Below are 16200 nucleotides of genomic sequence, written 5' to 3'. Positions count from 1 at the left end.
ACGGGTTCGTGCCCCGGTCCAGGAGGATCCCACATGCCGCGGAGCAGCTAGGCCCGTGAGCCATGGCCGCTAGGCCTGCGCGTCCAGAGCCTGTGCTCCGCAACTGGAGAGGCCACAACAGTGAGAGGCCCGCGTACCGTAAAAAAAAAAAAAAAAAAAAAAAAGTGTATATATGTATTTAAATTGCATTAACAAAACTTATTAGATGGTTCCTTTTAAGAAGTAGAGTGAGGTTGGGGAAGTAGGGCAGATGTGAAAAAAACTTTCATTCTTTGCATTTCCCTGAATTTTTTGCATTTTTCCAATAGAAATATACTGATTTTACCTGGGTAGTTTTCTCTTAAAAGAGAGACAAAAACGTGTATATGAAAATATTGATAGGAATACTCAATTATGAAAACAAAGGGCTAAAATGGAAGGATTGTGCATTTAGTTTTTCCTATATTTTCTAAACTTTCTGCAATGTCATATACTTTATTTTTTTTTAATCTATAAAATAACCCTGAGTCATCTTTTTGTCAAGCATATAATCACTCCTTAACCTATTATTTCATTTTTCAGATCCCACTCCAAGTATAATTTTACCACACGACCTATTATTACACAGATTTTAGAGAAACCCCAGGTAAAATTGCATCACTCTAAAACTTAAGAAAGATTTTTTTTGACATAACCTGTTTTTCTTATTAGTTATTTGTCCTGTCCCTCATTATCACTGAAGCCTTTCCCAAAGCCTGACCACAGGTGGCTTATACCGTAGCTGTGGAAAGTGGGGGATCTAGGATCACACTCTCTGGATATGAACCCCAGCTCTGCCACCAGCTGCATGATTCTTGATTTCTCTTTACTTCAACTTGCCCACTGCTAAGTGGAAAATGCACTACCTAACTCTCAAGGCTGCTATGAAGATTAGTGAAGACGACTAATGTAAAACACAACATAATGCCTGACACAGTAAGCGATTAGCTATTATCTATTAGCTAATTAAGCTATTATTCTAAGCACTGCACAATACATATGTGACAAAATATATATTTTAATAATTATTATAATCAGTGGAAAATTCATTTATAACAAAATGAAACTAATTCAATACAATCTTTATGTTCTATGCATTACTCCAACTTAGACATCAAAAGAATAAGGAAACAAAATAGTTCGCGATAACGTCATTTTTATCTCACCTATACTTTACCTTGCATAATTCACTGAGAGCTAAAATTGTTTTTCTTAAGCATCTCTCCTCCTAATTTTCAACTGCCATCATTACTAACAGGATTTAGTGTTTTCCTTCAGTTTCCCATTAAAAAGGAAAAGGTATTATTTAAGGTCAGGGGAAATTGCCTACACCATGGATATCAAAATGGCAAAACACAAACTTTACTTGAAGAGGGATATCTAAATGCTTTCTTCCCACTTTTCAGATCACTCTTTGAAAAAAAGGGTTCGTTAAATAAAAAACAAAGATTAAGCTTCTCCCCCCCCCCCTCCTTTTTAAGGGCAGAGATATATCTGCTTAGATGAGGAATCGAAGAACAAATGAAAATACCTTTCTATACCTGGACTCCAGCTGTACTGAAAAATCCCACTAGTTACTCACAGTCTGTTAATTCCTGATTGGGATAAATCTTCCACTACTTGAGATAGATCAGCTACCCACACTTCAGAGATGTGAATTTATCTAAGAGGACAAAACACTGCTGTCTGGATTTTTATTATCTACAAAAGGATGTGCATGCACTGGCAGCAGAGTGAGAATTAACACCGAACTGTTCTCATCTACATCAAGGAAAAATTCAACCATATGATTTTTCTGCAGCAATTTGAGAAGAGATTGTTTTAGGTAAGTACGGTTGGGTCATTACAAAGAAATGAATCTTCACTAGAAAATGTGATGCTGGAAAAATAAAAGATACAAAATAAATATTATTAATAGTATAGTACCCGTGAAAAAAACTTTAAAAAAAAGTGAGGATGGGAACCTTCATAAACTCTAATACGGCTGATAAGATGAATGCACTCCAAGGGGTTGCCATGTTCCCCAAGAAGGACCCACAGCACGTGGGCATCCCGAGGCTGGCAGCGGTCCCAAAGTCTGGAAGTATTTTACCCCCAAAGCATCAACTGCTAGCAATTTTTGAGTCTGTTTTGTCTCTGCCCATGACAAGAATCAACTTGTTCCAAAATTCCACTAAGTATGTTTCTTTTATGTTAAAACTCTGTTGTTTCTGGGAAAGCTAAAAGCTAGAATTTTTTACACATGTGGACTAAAGCTATAGTTGGACCTTTCAGTTCCTTAACAGAATAAATATATATATATATTTTTTTTTAAAGAACTACCACCCTGCTGCAGTTTATTCTGAGAAAGTCACTCTGTTTTTCAAAAAATTAAAAAAGTAAACCTTGTTTTTCTATACAATTTAACTTAAAAGTTCAAGAACATTTTGTTTTTAAGAAGAAAAACAAGAGTCAAGCACTTAATCTAAATTAATTGCGAGTTCAAAGAAAACTACTTAAGGGAATAGTGATGACTTCTATTTACGAATGCTTTTTTCTAGTCATCCCATCTATAAATACCTAGGTTGTATATTTTTTAAAAATTGATAATCACGCTATCACTGTTAAGTATTAAATACTTAAAACTTCACGAGACTAAATCCTGATTTCTTAGGCTTCTCTTTAAATACAGGTGAAATGATTTGGGACATCTTTATTTAATCCCCTGTGAAGCTATACTACCCAACTGTACGTCAGCCTCACACAACGAAGACAAATAGTTCGAGATCCTGGACAAGAAAGAGTACAAACCATGACATTCTAACACACCTGCCTCAATTACATAAAAAGTGGACAGAAAGTGAGAACGTCTCTAAGGTCTGAGATAAACAGAACTTATATCATGTGGCCTAATTGATAACAAAGTTACTATTTTAGTAAGCATCATTTCCCTTTGAATCATTTCACTTACTTTACACCAAGATTTCTGAATCTCAGCATTACTGACATTTTTGGACCCAGAGAATTATGCTGTGGCTGTCCTGTGCACTGCAGGATGGTTAGCAGTTTCCCTGGCCTCTACCCACTAGATGCCAGTAGAATCCCCACCTCCAGTCAAGACAATCAAAGAATGACTCCAGACATTACCGAGTGTTCCCTAGGGGTAAAAGTGTGCCCAGCTGAGAACCATGTCTTGACACTAAAGAAAACCCAAGAGTTAACATGGATAAAATCCTAAAATGTGATTTTATTTGAAGTGATTTCATAGAGACATAAAATACATCAATTAGTTGTACTAACCAAGTCAGACCTTGTAAATGGAGACAATACTACTAGGAAGATGTGATCATCCATTTTGAGGGACGCAAAGATTTCAGGGACATCGTTTTCACAACATGAATGCTAACTGGCACGTGACACCCCATTGCTTCTTCAATCAAGAAAGTTTTCAAGCCCATAAAGGATAAGCAGGGGGCTTCCCTGACGGCGCAGTGGTTGAGAGTCCACCTGCCGATGCAGGGGACGCGGGTTCGTGCCCCGGTCCGGGAAAATCCCACATGCCGCGGAGCGGCTGGGCCCGTGAGCCATGGCCGCTGAGCCTGCGCGTCCGGAGCCTGTGCTCCGCAACGGGAGAGGCCGCAACAGTGAGAAAAGATAAGCAGGGCCCCTTGAAACTCTAGCACAAGTATCAGAATGGGCTCATTGACTGTTCATGATGAATTGCCTATAAATTGTTCAATCTCTATCCTGTGTCAAAGATCAGACTAATTAAAATGAAAACAACAAATCTGAGTAGGAAGTAACCAGAAAAAAGAACATTAAAGTCAAGGCAGACAGTCTAAAATTTTGTACGGGGACAACTCATGGACACATCTTAGCTCCTTTCTCTTCACCTAAGCAAAGCTGTTCTTGAGAATTTTCAGAAAGCAGATAATTTTTTAAAAATCATTTTATGGAAAAAATTCAAGATGAACACTGTCCATTTAAAGGTTTGCATTAATCTTAAGAACAAGAAAAATCTCTTAGGCTATTTCTAAAGCAAGATTTCATCTCTCTTTAAACTTACAACATAAACCAACCAAAAGACAGACTTGAAGTTTAAATATAAGTCCACTTATAGTACAAATGTTGAATCAGTGCCTAGAAAACTACAGCTTTTAAGGATACCTGGCAATCTGAAAATATAACATCCAAAGCTGTATCTATCAAAATGAAATCTCTAATTTTTCCAAATAAACATTTTATTTCTAAGTTTAAAAATATCTCTTTTCTTTGCATGTGGGAAATAATATTTTAATTTTTATAAGACATAAAAAGTGACAAAAGCGATACCAACATTTTATAACCACATGCCAAAATTTCAACGATTAACTCAATGTTTTGATTTCTTCAGTCTAATTGAAATCAGTCTTGTTTTCTTTCTCAGTGCTTGAGTTTCTGCTTCTGAGCAGACATGAGAAAGAAGCAGTGGAAATCAGAACAGCAAATTCTGGATTTCTGACGGCAAGTATAATCTTTTTTCCTTCTGAATTCATTAAAAACATTTTCTTCCTCACTCTTCTTTCTTAACATAGATTGAAAACATACTACAGAGTTTTTTACTTGCTTAACATTTTCCCATGTTTTTAAATATTCCCCCAACACGATTTTCAATGCCCACTACATATAAATTCTATGGTCAAATCATTTAACTGTTTTTTACTTTAGAGATGTTAAATTGTTTCCAATCTTTTGCTCTTAGTGCTGGGATGAAAATTTTTGTGCATAATTGTGTTTGCATCTTCGATTATTTAGGATAAATTCCTAGAAGTTAATTTACTAGTTCAAATAGTAAAAATATTTTTGAGTTGTACATAATAAATTGCTTTCGATAAAGATTGTGAAATTTGCACTTCCATCACTGAGAATGCCAATTCACTGCACGTTGAAAAATAACAGACATTTTCTGTTTTAAAAAAAAACCTGTCAATTTTAAATATGAATATCTCATTGCCTTCATTCACATTTTTATTAGCGAGACTGAACTTTTTTTATGCTTGCGATTTATAATCCTATCTTCTCAAATTGTCTGTTTGGCCCTTTATCCACTTTTCCATTGTAGTGGGGTTTTTTTTCATATTAAACTAGTATGACTCTACATAAATGCATATAACCCTTGCTTGACATCTAGACATTTTCTTTGTCTTTTAAAAAAATTTTTTTTTCTTTTTTGAATTTTATTTTATTTTTATACAGTAGGTTCTTATTAGTTATCTATTTTACACCTATTAGTGCATATAGATCAATCCCAATCTCCCAATTCATGCCACCACCACCCCTGCCCCCGCTTTCCCCCCTTGGTGTCCATACGTTTGTTCTCTACATCTGTGTCTCTATTTCTGCCTTGCAAACCAGTTCATCTGTACCATTTTTCTGGATTCCACATATATGCGTTAATACATGATATTTGTTTCTCTCTTTCTTACCTACTTCACTCTGTATGACAGTCTCTAAGTCCATCCATGTCTCTACAAATGACCCAATTTTGCTCCTTTTTATGGCTGAGTAATATTCCATTGTATATATGTACCACATCTTCTTTATCCATTCATCTGACGATGGACATTTAGGTTGCTTCCATGACCTGGCTATTGTAAATAGTGCTGTAATGAACACTGGGGTGTATGGACATCTAGAAATGTTTAATTTTTATGTTCAACCAATCAACTTTTCCCTCTGATTTTTCCACTTCTTTACTACTTAGAAAATCCTTTCCCATTTCAACATAACTACTGACATATTTTCCTTTCATTCTTGTGTCTCATTTTGACACCTATATTTTTAAAACACCTGGAATTTCTTTTTGGTATGGTTATGAGGATACTGATTTAATATTTGGTAGCATGAGAGCCCATTAATCATTATTTCCAAAATTTTCCTGCTTATTTTTCCAGATTAACTTTTAAAATCACTTTGTCAGGTATCACTCCCCGCACTCCAAAACAATCTCATTTACATTCTTATGGAAACTGCGATTAAACTATAAATAAAAATCAGGAAGAATGTATAGAAGAATGTTGAGTACTAGGTGCTATCAGGCGTCCTTATCTTGTACCTGACTGTCATAGAAATGCTTCCTGTAACTCATTTGTTTACCAATACATGGACTTTTTGTTTCAGATAGGAATTTTTCTTTTTTTATTGTATTAGAGAATTCACCTCCCATTTTTATTACTAAATCTTTAACTGAATATAGATTTTGTATTTTTTCAAACGCCTTTGCGACATTTTGGGGGGACTGTGTATACTATCATGCTTTTTCCTCTAGATCTCATGTATAAACAGGTTTCTTAATAGTAAGCCATCCTTTAATTTCTGTCGTAAGTCTACTCATAACAGCATTATTCTTTAATATGTTGGTGATTTGGATTGCTTGTGCTTTAGTTAACAATTTTACATTTCTAGTCTGGAGCCTTTTAAAAGATAATTTTTTTGAATACCTATTAAAATTTCAGTGATTTCTATTTTAATTAGCTATTCAACTTCTTTATTTTACTTACATTTTCCCTGAACATTTATTTGTAGATTTCCAAATCTGTTTCAGTTTTTAAATCTTTATTGAATTTCCTATTTATATGCCATTTATGTATTCTAATTTGCTTCAGCTTTGATTTTCCTTTCATTAGGTATCTTAAATATTTGTCTTCCCCATTTCTTGTCTTCACTGTGTCCACCAAAAATCAGCTATTTGATTTACCAAATCTCCTTTCTGTCTTGTGGTCTAATTTTTTTTTCACTTATTTGCAGGGTGAATCTTAAGGTGTTTCGTGTTGTGATGTGCTATTAACTCCATTTGTAAAGTGTCTATTTCCATTCACACTGTGAACCTATCTTGGGGCAAGCTGCTATGAAACGTTACGCCTTCTAACTCTTAATTTAATTAATTAGAAAAGCCATTGTAAACTCACTATAATCTACTGGAATTTTCAGAACGTATTTTTTAAAATGTTGTTTATGTTTATGAAAACAACCCAGTAACTAGATCTGATCTTAGAAAATTAGAAATTAATTGCGTTTTTCCAGAAGACACCATTCCAGTGTTTTATATTATTCATTCTCAGCACTACACAAGCCAAACACTTCAAAATAAATTATGTTAGAGGGAAGAAACAAAATGGAATGAAGAAACAAATTGAATGCTGGAAACTATAGTTTAATACAATGTAAATCTAAACAACTTAACTTTATTGAAATTAGGAAAAAATACGTTTTAGAAGCCTCATGTTTCTTTTTAGGAATGATAATCTGATTGTTATGAAACTCAATACTTGTATAACTGCTATTCATGCATTCCTGCAATTTGCTCAATTTTTTTTAGCCTATTAGATTCCCTGGTATATTGTTACCATAATTTGGCTTGCATCTTCCTGTGTAATTTGTGTACATTTTTCAGAAATGCTGCTTAATTACCTCTATTGTTTCCTATGAAACTCAAATGGACATTCCTATAAAAGAACATTCTTTGAAATGCATTTTCTATATTATACATAAGTAGGGAGGAAAGGCTTTTCTGAAAGCATTAAATATCTTTTATTTTTACTTCTGTGATTTACCGAAACCCATAGACTCTACTGGTCAACAGATGTTCTTATTCTTAACTAGAGAATATCCCACTTAATGTAGGAAGCCTCTTCAACACACACTCTTTCCTCAGAAGTTTACATTTCCCTTCTGGTGCAACCACTGTGGAAAACAATATGGAGGTTCCTCAGAAAACTAAAAACAGAATTACCGTATGATCCAGCAATCCCACTCCCGGGCATATACCCGGACAAAACTGTAATTCAAAAAGATACATGCACCGCTATGTTCATAGCAGCACTATTCATAATAGCCAAGTCATGGAAACAACCTAAATGTCCACTGACAGATGAATGGATAAAGACGACGTGGTATATATATACAATGGAATACTACTCAGCCATAAAAAAGAACGAAATAATGCCATTTGCAGCAACATGGATGCAACTAGAGATTATCATACTAAGTGAAGTCAGAGAGAGAAAGACAAATATCATATGATATCACTTATATGTGAAATCTAAAATATGACACAATGAACCTATCTCTGAAACAGAAACAGAATCATGGACATAGAGAACAGACTGTGGCTGCCAAGGGGGAGAAGGCTGGGGGAGGGATGGAGTGGGAGTATGGGGTTAGCAGATGTAAGCTTTTATATATAGAATGGATAAACAACAAGGTCCTACTGTATAGCACAGAGAACTATATTCAATATCCTATGATAAACCATAATGGAAAAGAATATTTTAAAAAGTATATACATGTATAACTGAATCACTCTGTTGCACGGCAGTAATTAACACAACACTGTAAAGCAACTATACTTCAATTAAAAAAAAAGAAGAAGAAGTTTACATTTCCCTTCCAATAGCCATAAGAAGTGTATGATAGATTTCTCTACATTCACTTTTGAGATATTTGGGTAAAGAGGCAGGTAAGCCACTTACATTTTTCATGATAAAGGCCAACACACACAGGCCTCTCACAAGTAGGACTGCTAGAATAACTTCTAGGGAACTATGAAATTCATATTAACTATGTAACCACCGTGGTACGGGGAGAGTTTAAAAGTAAGACAGAGAGTGTGGGGCTGGAAACATCCTACCTGCTTCCCGTCCAGCGTGCAGAGCCTCTTCACCACTCCTGAGTCCAGTTTAATGGCTTCGGTGATATCTGTTAAGACCTGTTCGAAGGAATGAGCCGTCTTCTTATTCAGAAGGATCCGCACTGCTTTTCTAGGCTTCACTCCACTTCGAATCACAGTCACTAATTTGGGTTTGATGAAATCTTTACTTTCCTTCACCTCACTCTTCACTGAGGAGGGGGCAGCCACGGCTCGGGTGGTCCCACCCTTGATGTTCACAGACCAGTTTGGATTAATGTTTTTGGTGTAATCAACTTTACGAAACGGTTCATTCGACGCACACACGTAACTCTCACCTAAAAAGCAAAAATCAGTTTTATCAACGTGGTTATCCCCACCACAGGAGCGTTTTGTATAAAGCAAAAATGCTAGAAACCCATTAAGTGAATCCTTAACTTAACAGGTTTGGCATTCTACCCACACCCCTTTCTTTTCAATAGCATCTAAGTTGGTTTTGAGAGAATAGCATACATTAGAGTGAAATGCACTGGACGAAGAAACTAGAGATCTGGGTTTTATTCTGGTCAAATGTCACCCTGGATAGCGCAGCGTAAGGGATCTTAGTTTCCCAACCAGGGATAGAACCCGCGCCCTCGACAGTGCAAGCGCAGTGTCCTCACCACTGGACCACCAGGGAAGTCCCTGCACTTTCCTTCCCAACATCAGTATCTGTAAAGGGAAGTTGTTGAATCAGGTGAATTCTAAGGTACTCTCTACTTCCAAAAGTCCATTAACTAATTTAATTTTTAATGTCTCATTCTGGAAGAAATAACTATATCACAAAATAATACATTCTCATAAAGAAATAAAACTTTCTTCCTCTTCTTTCCGATTATAGATTTCAGCCCTAATCAAAGAAAAGTTACCACAAAATTCACATAGCTGACTAAATTCACATATTCAGGTATATGATCATTTACTCAATTAATGAAGCACTGCAAAAAATGAAGGAAGAGTTTTGACAGCTCAAAGAAACATACCGAAAGCATTTTTTTCCTTAATGGAAGAATATGAATTTAAAATAGTTTAAATAGACAACCTTTTCAGCGTCTACTTAAATGAGGAAGGATATTTAGTAGTTAAAATGATGTATTCATTATTCATGTAGGCTTCTGCTTAATTTTTACTAAGTAAAACATAAAAACTATAGTATTTGTCAACTGGTTAACTGATTCAATGTTCATTAATTTTAAGTTCCAAAACTTTATGTTGAAAAATCACACTTTTTCTCTCAGGAAACTCAGAAGTCACCCACTTCTTTTTAGTCTCAACTTTCTGGCATGCAAGATAAAAGGATTACACTCTAAAATTTTCTCCAAGGTATCTTCTAACTCAAGAAGAATTTATTGTTTTTTCACACATGCAGTTTAATGGCCTCATTTTTAATATATAGATTTGCCTACAGGGAGAGAATATGCAGACAAAAGCATTTAAGATTTTGGTTCCTTAGGCAGTTATAGCTCTTGCTGTTAAACAATAAATTCTTATTCTTTGTTAGACACTAGGCACCTACAAGATTGATTAGAAGCAATCAGTCTTCCCCCAACCAGAGTCATGCTACTGTAGGGATTCTTGTTTAAGATTTGTTACCGCCCCCCCGCCCCCCCCGGCCAACCTGTCACTTCTCCATTCCATCCATCCTGTTGAGGAACATCACTTCCTACTCAAACTCCTCAGCTAGAAACCTAGGCATCATCCCTCACCCTTCTGACTTCCCTACACACTGCATTCTGACATCAAGTTCTGTCCACTCTACCTTCTAAATATTTCTTAAAATGCCCCTCCCCTCTGCCTTCATCACCACCCACTTCCCACCTGGATCCATGTAAGAACCTTCTGTTTTCTACTCATTCCCCAGAGAGAGAACAAGTTTTCCAAATGATAGTGCATTTTATGTTACTGCTATAGCTGAAAAAGTATATCCTAAAGTAATGAACCTTGATTCATGGATAAAATACCACACTGTGAGAGAATTTTTTAAACTCTTACCAATACATATTAAAACTGCACTCACCAAAACAAGGAAAGGATAAACATCTCACTTTAAAATTAAAGATATAAATGTGTTATGCCTCTCTCTCTCTCTCTCTCTCTCTCTCTCTCTCTATATATATATATATATATATATATATATATCATACATGGATATATAAAAAATAAAGCAGTCCCTGAGGTCCGGAATTGATCTAACATTCACAGCTAGACCTCAATGTTACTATAACCTGATCTGACCTGTGGTCTTCTGTGGGATATCATCTCACAGAATATCTATATCAAATGAAGCCATTCTGGGACTATGATACAGTGACACAAAAATAAGGTCACTCAATGAGTGATTGCCACTTCGTTACCAACTACAGCTTTTTCCTAAATCTTGTCTGCTCTCACTGTAAATAGGATTTAATGAGATATTCAATCACAGAATTGTCCTTCCTCTGACAGCACCCAATACAGAATGAGTCCCTTCTTCCCTGGAACCAAAGCCCAATTTCTACGACAGCTCTCGCAGCTCTTACTGAGCTGCCCTGAGGTATCCTATAATGTCCATTCTTCCTCACTGCAATGAGTAGCAAACTCAACTTGTTCACTTCCAGGTATGTTCTGGGTGGTCTTTAGCTGAAGAGAACTGAGATACATACACACAGACTCAGACATATTCATATTCTCGCTCTCTGTGTCTCTAAAAGCAGTTCTTTGACCATAAGACATTGGTGGGAAATCATTTTGTAAATAATGATCTCATGAATACTACATAGAAGAGGATTTGTGTTACAGAGAACAAACTAGTGGTTACCAGAGGGGAGGGGAGTTGGGAGAGGGGCAAAATAGGTGAAGAGGATTAAGAGTTACAAACTACTAGTTAGAAAATAAATAATTCACAGGAGTGTAAGGTACAACAAAGGGAATATAGCCAATATTTTATAATAACTTTGTATGGTGTGCAATCTATAAAAATATCAAATCACTATGTTATATGCCTGAAACTAATATTGTTAGTCAACTATACTTCAATGAACTTTTTTTTTTTTTAAAAAAAAGAGGATCTGTTTTCTGTATAGAAAGAGGATGGACAGAAGCAGGAAGTGGTTATACACCTTTACTGTTTTCAAGCACAGTGTGGAATAGAAAGTCTTTCCACCTCCTTTGACTCTCTCCAGCAGCATGCCTATGGCTTCCTACCACTAACATCTGTTCAGAGACACTCTGCATTACTTCATATGTAGCAGGTTGACAAACCAATTGTCAACAGTTGTGTAATACAACCTGGGTACTTGTTAACCATTAACTTTCATCCTTACTCAACCAAATGAACAGCCTCCTATTTAAGAGGCAAGAGGCTACTAAAAGCTAGCAACTCCCCAGTTCCTTGTTCTCTGAAAACCGCCATCCCTACAGATGTATTTCAGCCTGTGCCAATTTCCCCGCCTCTTCTCCCTTTTCAGTGACAAGGGTACCCTCCTCCTATTCAACGTTAAGTCTCTCACAACATTTGGGTCCTTCCTGCTCCTCGTGCCAAGGTTTCAGGCACATTCTCCTTCTCTCCTCCATTTAACTACACAGGGCTTTATAGAGTATCTCCCACTGTGGCACACACAGATCTTACCCCTCTTCGTTCCTCGCCCCCCTCCACCTAATGTGCTTCGGCTTCCATTCACTGCCCAGCTCCTCATCTGGTTTCTCCCGTTTCCTCGCCCACAATCGGCTCTTAAGCCACTGCAGCATCACCTGTGCTCCCGGGCTGAAACACCCTGATCCCAACCACTTCTCTCCTAACTGCCAAATGCCAAGCACTTCTTGTAATTCCCCTTGGTGTCTTCTGAGGGCACTGGACACCCGTCACGATTCTCGTCCTGCAGGGCCTTTTCCTCCTCAGCTTCCAGGACCTAATTTCTTTTGGCTTACCTCTTACTTCTTTGGTAGCCCCTTCTCGGTCTGCTTTTCAGGATGCCCTTCTCCCCTGCAACCACCTCATCCTCCTCAGACTCTCTGTGCGCAGCCACATCCCACGGCTTCAATCACCACCCAGACTCTGAGACATCTCCAGCCCAGTCCTTTCTTGAGTTCAAACCACTTCAAGAGCATCTCTACGAGATCATCTACAGCTGTCTCGTGTGCCACAAGTCTAAAACTAACTTCACTCCCCATGACTGCCGCCCAACCTCAAACACTTCTCTTCTGGAATTCCCCAACTTAACGAAATCACCACCTACACAGTCACCCAGGCAAAAACCAAAACTCCTTTCTCTCTTCTTTTTGCCCCATATTCAACAGATTTAGCAAAACTGCTGACTTGGTCTAAGCATCTCTGGAACCCAACCCTTCAACCCTGCTCCCTCTCTTTTCTCCCCAGATTACAGTAGTTCATGAGACCCCCTCATCCTCCACAGAGCTGTCAAGACAGTATGGTACTGGCACAAAAACGGAAATATAGATCAATGGAACAGGACAGAAAGCCCAGAGATAAACCCACGCACATATGGTCACCTTATCTTTGATAAAGGAGGCAAGAATATACAGTGGAGAAAAGACAGCCTCTTCAATAAGTGGTTCTGGGAAAACTGGACAGGTACATGTAAAAGTATGAAACTAGAACACTCCCTAACACCATACACAAAAATAAACTCAAAATGGATTAAAGACCTAAATGTAAGGCCAGACACTATCAAACTCTTAGAGGAAAACATAGGCAGAACACTCTATGACATAAATCACAGCAAGATCCTTTTTGACCCACCTCCTAGACAAATGGAAATAAAAACAAAAATAAACAAATGGGACCTAATGAAACTTAAAAGCTTTTACACAGCAAAGGAAACCATAAACAAGACCAAAAGACAACCCTCCGAATGGGAGAAAATATTTGCAAATGAAGCAAATGACAAAGGATTAATCTCCAAGATTTACAAGCAGCTCATGCAGCTCAATAACAAAAAAACAAACAACCCAATCCAAAAATGGGCAGAGGACCTAAATAGACATTTCTCCAAAGAAGATATACAGAGTGCCAACAAACACATGAAAGAATGCTCAACATCATTAATCATTAGAGAAATGCAAATCAAAACTACAATGAGACATCATCTCACACCGGTCAGAATAGCCATCATCAAAAAATCTAGAAACAATAAATGCTGGAGAGGGTGTGGAGAAAAGGGAACACTCTTGCACTGTTGGTGGGAATGTAAGTTGATACAGCCACTATGAAGAACAGTATGGAGGTTCCTTAGAAAACTAAAAATAGGACTACCATATGACCCAGCAATCCCACTACTGGGCATATACCCTGAGAAAACCATAATTCAAAAAGAGTCATGTACCAAAATGTTCATTGCAGCTCTATTTACAATAGCCAGGACATGGAAGCAACCTAAGTGTCCATCATCGGATGAATGGATAAAGAAGATGTGGCACATATATACAATGGAATATTACTCAGCCATAAAAAGAAACGAAATTGAGATATTTGTAGTGAGGTGGATGGACCTAGAGTCTGTCATACAGAGTGAAGTAAGTCAGAAAAAGAAAAACAAATACCATATTCTAACACATATATATGGAATCTAAGAAAAAAAAAAAGGTCATGAAGAACCTAGGGGTAAGACGGGAATAAAGACACAGACCTACTAGAGAATGGACTTGAGGATATGGGGAGGGGGAAGGGTAAGCTGGGACAAAGTGAGAGAGTGGCATGGACATATATACACTGCCAAACGTAAAATAGATAGCTAGTGGGAAGCAGCCGCATAGCACAGGGAGTTCAGCTCGGTGCTTTGTGACCACCTAGAGGGGTGGGATAGGGAGGGTGTGAGGGAGGGAGACGCAAGGGGGAAGAGATATGGGAACATATGTATATGTATAACTGATTCACTTTGTTATAAAGCAGAAACTAACACACCATTGTAAAGCAATTATACTCCAATAAAGATGTTAAAAAAAAATGTAAATCTGATATCTTTTGCCGGCGACACTGCCTTTAGAATAAAGACCAAACTCCCCAGCGTATTCACATACTTCCATCTCACCTCTCACCACTTTCCCACAGGCTCCTAGGTTAGTGTCGCACCAGTGTACTTGCCCTTTCCTTCCAAACTCGTCACACCCTCTTATTCTCATTCCTTCTTACATGCTTGAAATAGCCTTCCTCCTCCTCTCTCCTTACCTCTTTTTTTTTTTTTTTTTTTTTACTGACCAGTCAAGATTAATCACCCCAGCTAAGGAGGTAAAGCAACAGGAACTTTGATATATTGCTGGAACTTCCATGTACTTTAAATTGGTTCAATCACTTAGGGAAAACAGGTGGGCATTATCTAGTGATAGATGAGCTGACAATATATACGTTTCCACCCCAGGAAAATACCCTGGAGAAACTGCTGTATATGGGCACCAGAGTATACACATACACATACACACACACACACACACACACACACACACTCTCTCTCTCTCTCTCTCTCTCTCTCTCTCTCTCTCTCTCATAGAATGGGCTCAGTAGCCAAAGATGATAACCAATCCACATATCCATCAGCAAGAGAACAGACACACAGATTGTGGTATATTCACATAATGTACTACTACTATGCAGTAATGGAAATGAACAAGCCAGCTATACACAAGAACTTGGATGAATTTTACAAATAACGGTGATCAAAAGATAACAAAAGCATAGAATGCAGTAGGATTTAATTTCTTTAAGTTCAAAACTGACAAAAGTAAAACTATACTGATTAGGGATGCCTTCATCAGTGGTAAAAATATAAAGAAAAGCAAGAGTCAGGCTACCATAACTTGGGAAGGGTTGTAATTAGAAAGGGACACAGGGAGAGCTTCTCGGATGCTGGCAATACTCTCTTTCTTTCTTTTTTTTTGGGTGGGGTGCATGCCATGTGGCTTGTGGGATCTTAGTTCCCTGACCAGGGATTGAGCCCGGGCCCTGGCAGTGAAAGCGCGAAGTCCTAACCACTAGACAGCCAGGGAATTCCCAATACTCTGTTTCTTGATAGTAGTCACAAAGGTGTTCACTTCATAATAACTCACTGGGCTGTACGTGTATGTTTTACGATATCTATAGATATGTGTTTACGATATCTATAGATATGTGATATGAAACACGTATCTATAGATATGTTTCATAATTTTAAAAATTATGTCACTCTTGTGTTCACTTGTTGTATCCTGAGGCCACAATATGTTAACTTCTCATAATCCTTTATTCTTTATCTGTCTCTTCCGGTGGTTCTTAGAGAAGAATCTTTTTTTCGTCAGGTGATTTTGTTGTAGAAGCACAGTTGCCCAGGCCTCACCACAGTTCAACTGAACCAGAATCACTGGAAGGTAGCACCAGAACCTGTGAGTAAGGCTTCCTAACTTCACAGGTGACTCTGAACACAATCTCTGGTTACAAACTACTGCCTGGACTGGAAGCTCCTTGAAAACACAGACTGACTGTCCCCTTCTTCGTGTTACCCACACCTAGCCCAGCACCAACAGCAGGCACT

The 16200-nt window shown here is 37.6% G+C and overlaps 1 protein-coding gene across 2 annotated transcripts in view; it reads right to left on the bottom strand.

Annotated features, from left to right (window-relative positions):
• Window positions 1-16200, bottom strand: part of DCLK2 (doublecortin like kinase 2) — a 152885-nt gene that overhangs the window by 125091 nt on the left and 11594 nt on the right. For both annotated transcript variants that reach the window (XM_065877312.1, XM_065877311.1), the window contains exon 2: window positions 8666-9000. In XM_065877312.1, coding sequence (XP_065733384.1) covers window positions 8666-9000 — 335 coding nt within the window. The remainder of the gene's footprint in view (window positions 1-8665; window positions 9001-16200) is intronic.

This window comes from Phocoena phocoena, chromosome 5 (assembly GCF_963924675.1).
Source record: "Phocoena phocoena chromosome 5, mPhoPho1.1, whole genome shotgun sequence".
NCBI lineage: Eukaryota > Metazoa > Chordata > Mammalia > Artiodactyla > Phocoenidae > Phocoena > Phocoena phocoena.
This window is presented reverse-complemented; position numbering and strand designations above follow the sequence as displayed.